The sequence below is a fragment of the Trichomycterus rosablanca genome, chromosome 13 (assembly GCF_030014385.1).
Source record: "Trichomycterus rosablanca isolate fTriRos1 chromosome 13, fTriRos1.hap1, whole genome shotgun sequence".
NCBI classification, from domain to species: Eukaryota; Metazoa; Chordata; class Actinopteri; order Siluriformes; family Trichomycteridae; genus Trichomycterus; species Trichomycterus rosablanca.
Genome location: NC_086000.1, coordinates 20,138,981 through 20,152,301, shown reverse-complemented (window position 1 = coordinate 20,152,301; position 13,321 = coordinate 20,138,981). Strand labels below are relative to the sequence as shown.

General features: G+C 37.1%; 1 protein-coding gene across 1 annotated transcript in view; it reads left to right on the top strand.

The window, feature by feature from the left end:
* Positions 1 to 1,680, top strand: part of kif26ab (kinesin family member 26Ab) — a 104,518-nt gene extending 102,838 nt beyond the window's left edge. Inside the window, exons 13-16 of the mRNA XM_063007029.1 lie at positions 64 to 257; positions 413 to 436; positions 750 to 900; positions 1,464 to 1,680. Of these exons, the coding sequence (XP_062863099.1) occupies positions 64 to 257; positions 413 to 436; positions 750 to 900; positions 1,464 to 1,642 (548 nt within the window). The 3' untranslated portion in view covers positions 1,643 to 1,680. The remainder of the gene's footprint in view (positions 1 to 63; positions 258 to 412; positions 437 to 749; positions 901 to 1,463) is intronic.
* The last annotated feature ends 11,641 nt before the right edge of the window (positions 1,681 to 13,321 follow it).

Below are 13,321 nucleotides of genomic sequence, written 5' to 3'. Positions count from 1 at the left end.
AGATTTCAGTGTGTCTTTATTTGACATCATCTCATGCTCTGCTCATCTCTCTGGCTACTCTAGTCGTTCAGCGCCGGCGTCTCATCCCTGCCCCCTTGCCAGACACCTCATCTCTAGGAATGAAGCCTAGTGCTACAGGCCAGTGGGTGGACCTGCCTCCTATGTCTGGCCCATTGAAAGAGCCATTCGAAATCAAGGTGTACGAGATTGATGATGTGGAACGTTTGCAGCGGCGGAGACCTGAGCTGACAACTGAGGTGAGCAACTAATAGTGTCAGGAGATCTCTTACAAACATCAAGCTCTTGTGCAGATTTTTACTTAATCTCATGGTGTGATAAAATGTTTAAGAGCATATATACTGTATATATATATTTTTTAATATTAACATTACTTTCTTTCTCTCTCATGCAGCAACCAATCCAGAATGCTGACAAGGTATGTAGACTAAGCAAAATTCACATATGATAGTGCAGTTAAATAAACCATTAAAATGCTCAAACAGTTGTAACTATTAAATGCTTATTTAAATAAATATGACTTACCTATTTGACCTATAATTGTATTATAGAGCAAATGTTGTATTCCATTATAGAATATTCTTAGAGAAATTATATAGTAATTATTATAACCATTTTGTGATTTGGTGTACATCTTAGTCAATTCTGTACTCACCTTAGTGCCAAATCATTTAATCATTTCATTATCTTTGCACTGATCAGTAAATAACCCTTCCATCTCTTTTTTGTAGGGACTAGTATATTTAAACACAAAGTTGAAGGAGGTAGAGCGATGGCAGCAGCAGATCAGAGAACTGCGAGTCAAACACGAGACTCTAAAGGAAGAATTAGAGGACACGAAAGCCAGACTGATGATGGACCCCAGAAAGTGGATAGGAGAGTGTAAGTATTAGTTGGCTTTAATAACAGTTCTGTGGGTTGGGTCATACTGGAAGCGAAGTTACTTGCACATGGAGAAGATGCAGAAACTGCACAGTTATTATATGGACAACAAGTATTGGGACACACCTCTTAATCATTGAATTCAGTTGTTTCAGTCTCGTTGTCATAGGTGTATAAAATCAAGCACCTAGCCATGCAGTCTGACCATAAACATTTGTAAACGAATGGGCTGTTCTAAAGAGCTCACTGAATTTAAGTGAGGTACTGTAATAGGATGCTACCATTGCAACAAGTCAGTTTGTGAAATTTCTTTCCTTCTAGATATTCCACGGCCAGCTGTGAGTTATTCAAAAATGAGAGCATTTAGAAACCACAGCAACTCAGCCACAAACTGGCAAACCATGTAAAGTTACAGAGCGGGGTCACCGAGTTTGAGGCGCATAGTTCATAAAATACGCCTACTCTCTGCTGACTCAATCATTAACATTTGTAATTGTAATTAGGCACTTTAGACATATATTTGATACTCTCTTCTAAATCATTATAACTTGTTTATCTTTTAGTTGAGGTGGATCAGGACCTGGACCAGGAGTCACAGGAGTACCTTGAAACACTGGAGCAAGTCACAAGTGAACTGGAGTACTGCGTCAATCTGTGCAAGTCACGTGTTATGATGGTGACCTGCTTCGACATCAGAGTAGTGTCAGAGCTTCAGGAAGGTCTGCGAGAGGTAGAGGTGTGAAAACAGGATGGAAGGTAAACAAGGAGTGGAAGAGAAAAAAAAAAGGATTTTGAACGTGTGAATGGAAGGAAAATTAAATGTAGCAGCCACTACACTGACACTGAACTAAAAAAGACAGGAAAGAGACCTGAGCCTCGAACACAGCTTAGAGGAAGATCGTCCTATTTTCGAGGGATGACTGGTTCTGGTAGCACAGAGTGCCTTGCACTGTGTAACGGAAAGGTCAAAGCAACAACCTGTGATTTTTGCTGCAAGCAAAACAAAGAAAGGAGGAGAAACTGACATCATTTAGTTCTTCTACACCACAAAGTGCCTTTGTTATATAATTTCAATCAATTTTTTTTTGTATTGGTGCTAGTGCTCTTACCAGCATACCTAAGCCAACCCTTCACATATTCCTTTTAAGAAGAAATGATTTTATATTGCATTGTATAGTGTATTTATATGATTCATGTGTAAAATACCATTTTATACCATTTTGTGAGGAGATTATTTGAAAGAGGAAAGGAAAGCAATAAGCTAATGTTATTGCTTTATCCAAGACGTTCTCCTGTACTATCATCAGCATTTTGTCATCTAACCTCCGGAGCCTTATGTTCTTTTTTTTAGTGACTGTGTACAATTATACTTTACATATCAAATAAATATTTGATGTCTTGTATCTTTTAAAAAGCGCTACATTTGTAACACTGTTGTAAGGCAACCACTGTCAGCCTTGGTTGAGCCCAACGTCTTTTCATATTTTTAACCTTGACTTAGTTGCCTTAAATTATTTAGGTTAAATGGAACATGACATAGTATTTTGGTTGATTTCTTACATTGGTACTGGTGGTATTTTGTTTATATTTTGATCGACTTCAGTCTTTTGAATCGTAACAATAAAATGAAAACATACAAGTTCCTTAAAAACGTTACAATATTACCCATCATGTTTTAGTACTACATACAAGTTAGATTCAGTAATGCATGACTGTTCAAACTCATCTGATTCGAACCCACTGTGAGCTCTTGCTTCTATTGCTTAATGTTTACTTTTGAAAAATCAGATTAGATTAAAACATCAGAAATGTTTGTTTTTGTATTTGTCAGTTAATTGCATTTTGCAAATATAAACAGATTTGATTTTTTTTTGCCTGAAACACACTCCAACAAGTTGAGACAAAGGCATGTTTACCACTTTCCATGTTACCAGACTCTCTGAATCTTTTCACAATATTATGCATGGAAGATGGTAAAAGCCTTAAATTATTTGCAGCCTTGCATTGTGAAATGTGTTTGAACGTCCACTAGCCTTTGGTTCCAATTATGATAACTTCACCTTGTAGCAATTCACCTGCTTATTGTGGAATGAACCTGTTTTGCCACTGTACCAACGTTTTTAAATGTCCTGAAGGCAATAAGTGAACATACACAAGGATTACATAAAATAAGGTACTGAAATCAGTTTAATAATTTTTAGATAATTGTGTAATAATCTTAATGAGAAATGTACTCCATATGGCCAAAGTCTGTTGGCGCATGACTTTAAACTTGTTGGAAATCTACTTCCAAACCATGGATTCCACCCTTCTCCTTTTAATTTGCATTTCTAACAGTCTTTACTCTTTTGGGAAGACTTTTTACAGGAAGTGTGAGTGTGGAGAGCTTATTAGGTCAAACAAGTATTGGTATTAATGTGGACTAACAGTTTTTTTCAACGTGTAAAGATCAGGAAAAAGTGAGTCTGAGAAATCCTCTCTCAAACAGTAGAAGCAAGAGCAGGCTTTATACCCCACATAGACAGTAGTGCTTTTCAAAGAGTCATGGAGAGGTGATCTAAATTTTGCAATAAAAATCTGAATCTGTGTCTCAGTAGACAAATACATGTTGTCTACACCATACAAAGACTAAAATTTACCAACTACTGTAGACATTTCAGTATGGTTTTACTGTACCACTATGTAAACAATACACAGTAGTAATAGTGCCAGGCATTGCTTTGGTTGTTTGGGTTTTTTGTTATATGATAAGTTTGAAAGCTATGTATTGCCTGTAGCACAAGTGGACTGGCATCATTTGGAGTTCTTAAACTCTGCACAAGCTTGCCTAACCTCTTACAAATACCTCTGTCATGTACTTCTAATATCATGCACACATGATGACTGTTCAGAGTGGCTGTCTGTTAACTGTGACTTGTGGTTTATCAAACATAATTACTGACTTGGTTAATTGTACTAAACAGATCAGAAAACCTTTACTTGGATGTATTAACCTGTTATAAGTACACACACTCAGGTCCTTTTTTACAATGCTGCATTAGATTTTTTAATCATTATTTTGGCTATATTCTTGCTTTATTTCCAACTTTGTAATGATGATGCTGGCATTTACTGTCATAGGCATTCACAAACATGAATTTACCAACTTTCTCTAAATGGACCTTTTTTTATTCAAAATGTACGTTGTCATATTTCATATTTTATCATATTTTGTAATGGACTGTTGCTTTTTTGTTTTGTAAAGGATTTTTAGACTGTACAAATGTATAATATGGCAACTTGGGATGACGTTTTTTCTTGTGAATAAAACCATGTTTCTTTGTATCTTACAGTCTCTATTTCTGTCTATATTTGTGTTTGTCATTGTGAAGAACTTAAACCTTTGATAGCTTTAAATGCTGCAAATTACATTATACGTGTATTTACATACAAATACCATATAAAACATAAAATTGTTAAAGTATTAGAAAATAAAACAGCATAAAAGTATAGTATTATACAATAAAATATTTATTAAAAATTAATTAAAAGACTAATAAGGATACTTTTGCCCTAAATGTACAAAGTTTTTATACCACATATGCCTGTCAAATAATACATTTTAGGAACGAATGCTGAATTGTTTAATTTATTCTTTAATAAGTGGTTACAATGCTTTGGAACACTGAAAACCTACTGTACAAGTAATTTTACCACCAATGGCTTAATATGCTGTTGGCTTACATAACAACTAAAGTTAGAAGTTTATTGACACTTGAAAGGGACACATATGACCAAGTTGTCTTGAACCCAGTGAATCTGGGGACCTGGGTGCAACACAGCCTGGACAAAATGCCAATTCATTGTAAAGCCTTGGTCACCGTCTTTCCATCAGGCATACATTAGATAATCATGTATGTACAGTATATACGTAGATGCCTGCCTGGCCGATTTGAACCCAGAATCCCACTGGTAGTGAGCAAGCGTAATTTACTGCTGCATCACACTGGAAGTAAAATTAGATCTCTCATATGATCAAAACTGTTATTAAACAGCTGTATATTAGTAGACTTTTAGCTGCCTCATGAACATTTGTTGCCTCATGAACATTTCTTAAAGATTACAAAAACCATTGAACAAATAATAGAAATGCTGTGTAATCCACAGGTGTTGAAATAGGTGGCTGTCCAGTAACCCCACCAACATGTTGAGTTCCCATCTGCTCTAAGGTTTACACACAATGGTCATCATGTTCAGAAGATGGTCATGACATTTTCTACAATCTTGGTATGATTATCCAGCCCAGCAGAGCTTATAATATGTTCTAGTTAGTTAGTGAAGGGATTGAACTGTACAGAATAATTACTGTTTAATTCAGTCTTCATCATTTTTCGAATCATTACAGACCTTGCTAGAATGAACAATCTTTGCACACTAGACTCCTTAAATGAATTTCAGCAGAGCTGCTTAAATTTAGAGCTAAAATGCATATTGAGAAGTAATCCCTTACTTGAAGAAAGAAAGAGCAAATACAATAACTGCAGGCTGCTCCCATCTTCAATCCCCACTGTTGATTTAATTTGATTGAAACCAGAGAGTACAGTAGTAATGATTTCACTGCTCTGTTGGAGCATCTGGCATCTATATTGCTAATCAGATCTGTGGCCTTTAGACTTGCTGGTTGTGAGTGCCTTCTGACAGCAGGAAAGGGTCCTTTAAATGACAATGATTAAACTTTACACATTGTAATTTGTGATCATATAAAATCTTGGACATGGTAAATTATTGGTGTCGTGTTAATTTGAGATATCTGTGAGTTACCGGGATGGACTAATGCATAATGAAACCAAGCCTGACAGTAATTTATTAGTCGTAAATTACAAACAATAAGATTTCTTTTAAATCATGAAGAGTCTTTCTACAAGGTGTGTGATTTGCTAAATGCTTATGTGTGACATTTAAATTCTGTTTCTTGAGGATTTGGCCAATATTTTTCGAAGGCATGGAATGTTTCCCAGAGGTGTACCCAGGATAGTTAATGCAGGCGGTTGCCTCAGGCCCGAGTATCTGGTGATCCCTGAAGACTGATCACAAGTCTATGAAAAATGTCAAATATAAAAATGTGGGAACCTGATCAAACCTCTGATGGGTCATATACAAGGACATCTTAGAAATGCTAACAAGATGGACCATATAAAGGAGAGAGTTGGTTTATTCAGATCAGTACTACTCCTCTAAAAATGAGAGGGAAATAAGTACAGCAAAAACTTAAAGGTAGTTGGAAATGATGACAATCTTATAAGTCAGAGTTGTGTTACCTTTGTTTTGGTAAGCGAGCAGTTTGTTTTTAATTATTTTTGCAATTTTTCTTTCCCAGTAACTAAATGATTGGAACACTTTTTTTTCCTGTGATGAATTGACGCTCTGTCCAGGGTATTTATGCATTGCCCCTGTGACCTGACCAGGATAAAATGGCTACTGAATACAAAATAAAAAAAAATAAAAAAAACATACCACTTTGTGGTAACAGATTGGGACAAACCCTTTACTGTTGCATGACTGTCAACTCTAAAATAATGCTCATGGTTTTGGAATGAGGTGTCCAACAATCTCATGGACAGGTGTCCATGTACTTCTGGTCATGTAGTAAACAAAATAGATTTGGGTAGGTCCTAGTACAGCAGTATGCATAGTATACTATTGACCTAAACATTAACATGCTATTTACACATTACTATTTATCATAATCACATTTAAATCTGTCAGCTACACTTGCTTGTGTATTTTACTGTGAAATAACTCAATGGCATTTCACTGCTAAATCAGTGATCTGGGTGTCTTTGGAATAATACAAATGTTTAATTAGTTGTCATGTCACACATACTGGATTTGGGTAGGGGCTAGTATGACTAGTAAAAATACTACACCATTTCAAAAACCCATTCATAGTCAGACCTTAAGTCCATTTAAGGTTAATTATGATGTTCAGTTCTGATTCCCAACCTGCTGATTACTGGTCACACCTCTTGCCACCTGTTCCTTATTGTTTGGACGTGATGCCCCATTATAAAAAAGGTTTGTAGTCTCTTATTGGGTGTATATTTTGCTGTGCTTGTCCTGTATATATAGTCTCAGATATTTGTAGCATATCTTTTAGACCATAAGTTTTGGACAGTTCCTCAGTGCCTTGGAAAAGGCAAAAAAGTAAGCTAACCAATTCTACTACACCGCTAATTTTAATTAAATAATTAGCTATAATAGAACCAACATGTGTTGAGCTTAAATCTCACCTTTCATTTCACCTGGACCAAAGCGTGATCATTTTACAGTAAGGTAATTGTCTAATGAATAGCTGATATCTGATTGAACGGTTTAGGGTGACGCAATAATTCTCCCTAAGCCTAGAAATGGAGCCAATGATGGCTCACCGTACATGGCATGGTGCTGTGTGGCAACCCAACACTGGCGATAAGAAGCGACTGCATATTGGACATGTATTGGAGGGAATGTGTGGTGATTCGGCTCTCCTTGATCAGATTGCGGGTTGTGCAAGCGGCAACAGATTCACAATCGAGAATGGGAAGTGACTAGATTGGGAGATAATGGGCTAGAAATCCATAAACAAAAAACGTTGTGGGACTGTAAGCATGTGTTTACTAAGCTTTTTTTATTGTCTTCTTGTATTGACCTGTATCTGATCTAGTCTTAGGTGGGAAAGGTAATAAGTGAGTGATAATGAGTTTGAAGGCTCAACACTTTGAAGACTTAATACCAGCTGTAGAAAGTAGCAGTAGGCTTCTGCATACAGGCTTTTTAAAGAGCTGCTTTGACCTTGTCTCTAAAACCTGGCCTCTCCTGGAGTGAGCAACATGAGAGCATTGCAATAAAAAGAGAGAAAAGTCATTGCATTTTTCTCGATCGACCAGAATGTGGACACACACTTTAAAGTTTGACAGAACCTCATAAACTACAAGTGTTAGTGTCAATAGAGATTTAATAGAATGTAAAATAGTGTCCCTTCTATACAGTTCCTGTGATATGTAATCTGTAAACAGAATGAAGCTACACTTAACAGTTCAGCCAGATTCAACAGCAGTTACACTCAAAAAAACAGTTAGACAAACTTCTAAATTTTGAAAAAGCAAAGGTATTAATACTTGGTAATATACCCACACAGGATGGATGCTGGTTTGACTTGATTGTCACAAAGAAAAAAAGAAAGAAAAGAAAGAAAAGAAATCACACCCATAATATTGTGAAACTAGCATGTGCTTTAAGTTAGTAATTACGGTAGTTAACTCATTACACAAGATTCATCAGTTCACAAGGTTATATCAAACACAGTCATGGACAATTTTGTATCTCTAATTTACCTCACTTGCATGTCTTTGGAATGTGGGAGGAAACCGGAGCACCTGGAGTAAACCCACGCAGACACGGGGAGAACATGCAAACTCAGGGGATCGATCCCAGGACCTTCTTGCTGTGAGGCGACAGTGCTACCCACCAAGCCACTGTGCCACCCAGATTAAACAATTGCAATTTTGTTTTAGCCGATTGCCTCAACTCATGTTCTGACCAGGAACAAAAGTAGTCACATTACTTATAATATTTAGGGGAGCAATGTTGGCTAAATTACATATCTTATTAATATAGTATAGCCTATCTTAAATCCTACAGATTAATGAACGGTTGGCCTTGACTAAACGCAGTACTTGCTTTCTCAAATCACTCAAAGTTTTTAGTATTGCATATTACATTTGGAACACAAGCTATTGTTTTAAGTGTTTAAATTTAGTTAAAAAAATACACTTGTCTGACCTATTTATATTATACTATTATTTTTGGATATTCGTAGTTTTAACTTGTTTATAATTTTCATAGATTTATTATTATTATTATTAATATAGATATAGGTTAATTACTGTGCCACTATGAATTAATGTTTTACTGCACTGTGTGCAGTGATTCCCTGGAAACTGGACCCACCATGACCATTACTAGGAGAGCGGTGGTAAAACATGAAAATTAAATAAATTAATAATTAATGTGCTTTATTATGTATTATCTTTAATTAAAAAACAGTGCTTTAAAATAAAGCAAACAAATATTAAATGTAATAATAATAATGACAATAATAAAGATAATAATAATAACATATCTGATCAGAATAAAGCTGTTTTTTGAACATCAGTAGTAGATTAATCTTAGTCTTATTTACTTCAGTATGCCCCCAATTCTGTCTTAAACATGTACACCTCTAAAGTGTCAGCAATGAAAATGTAGAAAATATGAACAGCAGTATATATGTGAAGAGCTATACAAATTAAAAAACGTGTGGCCCCACCGTTTAATTAAATGTTATTTGTAATTGGTAGCTGGCCCTATGCCTCCCATGCTTTCCAACATTAACATCAAGCGCTCTGTGGGTCTGGGTTTTCACCCAGGGCTGAGTGCATGGCCCATAAATAGGAAGTGATCTTTAGATTTACTTCCTCCAGTCATTTCTAATGAGCAGAGCTACCCGCACCTTAACGATGCAGGGTCTCTCATTCGGTCACTCCCATAAAAATGCATCTTTGATTTGTAGGGGGCTTAGACCAATCCTTATATTGCTTAGGGAGATCAAGGAGAACATTATCACCCTCTCTGTAATTTATTTTGGTTTGGTCCTGACATGAAATATTCATGTTTTAATTTAGCTAGCTCCTTATTTACTCTACATCTTCAAAGGTTCTATTTGACATCTTTGCTTGGCTTCATTACAAAGTTTGAATATTTATATGCTGGTTTAAATTGCTTCATTAATAGGGTCAATAACGTTCACAAAATTAAGTGAACTTACTTTTAACAGACTTTAATAAAACTATGTCTGTTATTTACATCTTAATGAACAGCCCACACACACACACACACACAGTTAAAATCTGTTGAGACTACACGAGGTATTTAGCTATTTTGGGGTAGTTTGAGCCACCCATTGTCTGTGCAAGTTATAATATTAAAAGAGAATTTATGAGTGCCCTCTAGTCAAGGGGCTGTGAGGTTGGCCCAGGCATTGTTAGTGAGCATGCAAGGCTAGCGATTTACAACTTTGCAATCAGACTGAGTTCACCTTATACCAGAACTCAGCTCCTTTAAAGGAGGTCATAAACCTAACCAAATGCTGCCACTTACTCTAAGTAATTAAAACAAGCTGGTATGGAAAGGGACCCTAAATTAAACACGTATGTGGGTGAAATTTAGCACATTGCTTCTCCTTCCCTTCAGGGGTGCTATAACTATTGACAAACCTTAACAAACACACATATCATTAGCCTGCAGTTCTCCACCAGTTCTTTCTATTGCTTAAGGCAGGACAATCCCATGGGACTAGAGGCCATGAAATGGGCTTTTAGCTTTAGAAAAGGGTATTGCATTAGTGACTGCTGTAGATTCTTTAAGAACTATTACAACAACTAACACCAGCATTAGTATTAGCACAAACCCATTAAAGAAAGACACATATTTTCTAAAATATAACATGGTACAGCACACCTACATTATTGCCTGTGATCTTCTCCACACAGAGACGACCCCGACCGCTCCACCTGGAAATCAAACCCAGAACCTTCTAGCTGTGTGACAACAGGGCTACCAACCAAGCCACCCTGCCTTCCTACATGACTTTAGTCTTAGCAAAAGCCCTGGGAGAGTGCTGTGCCATAAAAAATATTGGCCTCTTTTTAATTAGTTTTACAGTTTTTATTTTAGATCTTAAACAAGACAGAAATTTAGTTTCAGCACTGACTGGCACTGTATATAAAGTTACTACACCCTTATCTTAACGTTTAGATGCTGTTTGCAGCACCTTTATGGTACCAAAAGAGCCAGTAGACATACATTTTTTTTTATTTTAGAGTAGATGGTCAATACAATTATTTAATAAATACTATAATCTAGATAAGGGTAGCAAATGTATTTATTTATTAGGATTTTATTAGGATGTCCTGTTTTACACACTTTGGTTACCTTCATGACAGCACAGGTAATTACTAGTTACACAAAATTCATCAGTTCACAAGTTTAATGTAAAACAGTCATGGACAGTTTTGTATCTCCAATTAACCTGACTGCATGTCTTTGAACTGTGGGAGGAAACCGGAGCACCCAGAGGAAACCCACACAGACACGGTGAGAGCATGGAAACTCCACACAGAAAGGACCTGGACCCGGACCTAGCTGGCCCCACCTAGAGATCGAACCCAGGACCTCCTTAAATAAGAGTAGTAAATAAAAAAATCTACAATGCCTCTTCTTTGCATGTGTTTTCTTTTGTGCTTCTTTTGTTCTTTATGTTTTCTAGGAGCCCAAAGTAATGGAGACACACAGCAACCACGGTCTTGATCAGTGCTGACAGCAACCTGGCAGCAGTCAGGCAGGCTGAGGCATCCTCGTCATTATCCCCTCTCCCACTCCCCTATAGGGCTCCTGTCTACCGCGGCAAAGGAACGTGCAAGGAAGCCAAAGGGAAGTGACCCTGAATTCCGGCTGCTCTCCCGTAAGAACAGATTCTAATTACTGCTGCTTTGTAAAATTATGATGGAATAAAGAACGAATAATATTGTACCATGATAAATTATGGACTATGAGTAATGTGCTTAGTCATGCCTGTATTTATATTTTAGGCTAATTCTTTCACACAAATACAAAATACATATAAGGACAGCCTAAACTGTACAATAGGTACAAGGAAAAAGTTTGTGAACCCTCTTAAAATCACCTGGATTTCTGACATGTGACCTTGAAAGGCAGGTGAAAGGCAGAGCAAAAAAGGTATGTACCTGATTATTTGTACTTTGTTTTTGCCTGGTCCACCAACTTTCTTATTTTCGTTGAATGTCTATTCTATTGCCTTGCACCACCCCCACACTGGCAGAGGAGGACCAAAGACTAGTACCTGCACTCTCCAATGGGTGTGAAGCTGACCACCTTTTCTCAGAGAGCTGTAACGTGTATGGAGAATCACGCTATGTCTTATGTGTTGCACTAATACTCGGGCTGGTGCCTCAACCAGACAGCAGCAGTGACCGGAAACCCTACCTTCCCTACTTAGACACGGACAAAAGTGTCTGTTGGGCACTTGGCCAGTCCAGTTGCACCAGAGACTAGAACTTGAGAGCTTCAACTTGCTATAGTGGTGAACTAGAGTATTAAGTCTGCTGTAACACTCAAGTGCCGGTGTAAAGTGCTTTTAATCTGATCATTAGATAATCAAATTTGGTAATGACAGAGATAAGATACAATTAGTTTACTAATTATTGTAATCACTTAACCAAAGCTGCAGATTTTGGCATATCAAATGATGCTTAAACAGAAACATGCCTTGGATCCACAAGTCATAAAGAGCTCTCTTCAGTCCCACAGCAAGACCCCAAATCACTTAAACTCAAAAACTGTGTTTTTAGTGCCAGATTTAGCTGCTACTCATACATTCACTGGCTCTGACTCAATCAGGTCCCAGGCTACTAACAGATGGACTCCTCTAATGAAAAAGAGCTCTTTTAATTAGTCTGTCCGAGGACATTTACTTACCTTGCACCGCCCTCTTTCCAATAAAGTTACATTGACTGAGCTGGCTCGATCCTGTGCTCCCAGCAGCTGCCATCTGTTGGGCAGGGGCTCCAGGATAGCGGGATGGCATTTGTGTTCCTTACCACTTCAGTGAGCCAGAACGAGGGCCAAGAATTCAAAGGAGAGGCAAGCTTGAAAGTAGAGTGCCTATCCATGCTACCTCATCCTGTCTCACTGATAGTCTTGGCAGTGGTGTTTGAGGCAAGGTGGGGGTCATTCTTCCTGTATGTTATACTCCTTAAGCTAAATAATGCCAAAATAAAAAAAAGGGATTGGTTACACCACACAGAGTAGAAATATGAACACCTGTGTTTGTTGGTAAGGGGGCAGTCTTCTTTTTACCTGTGGATTCAAAGGGTTTCTGCATGTTTGACCATAAACAATTAATACAACACAGATACAAAAGAAAAGGCTCTAGTCTAACTACAACCAGTAACTCATGTGTAAGTAGTCTGTCCATTTAGATACAGTGATACAGATGGTTGGTCCAGCTTTAATAATTAGCATCATCCAGTCTAAAGCTTTTGGTATTATAAGATAATTTATCATCATCATATGTGCTTGTAGCAAAGATATCAACAGGTTTTCCTTGTTGCAGGCTGAAACACAGAGATCAAGTCTTTTTAAAGATCAATTTGTTCTTGTCCTTTTTGATTATAGTCTTGTCAGTCTATTCAACATTTGATTATCCTGTGTTTTGATTGTTTTTTTTTTTCTTAGACATTAAGTCCACAAAATGGTCATTTTGTAACACGTGTCTAGCTAAATTGTATGTCTGGTCTGAAAACAATAATTAGGAAAAGAGGACTTTTAAATTGGGCTGAGGAAA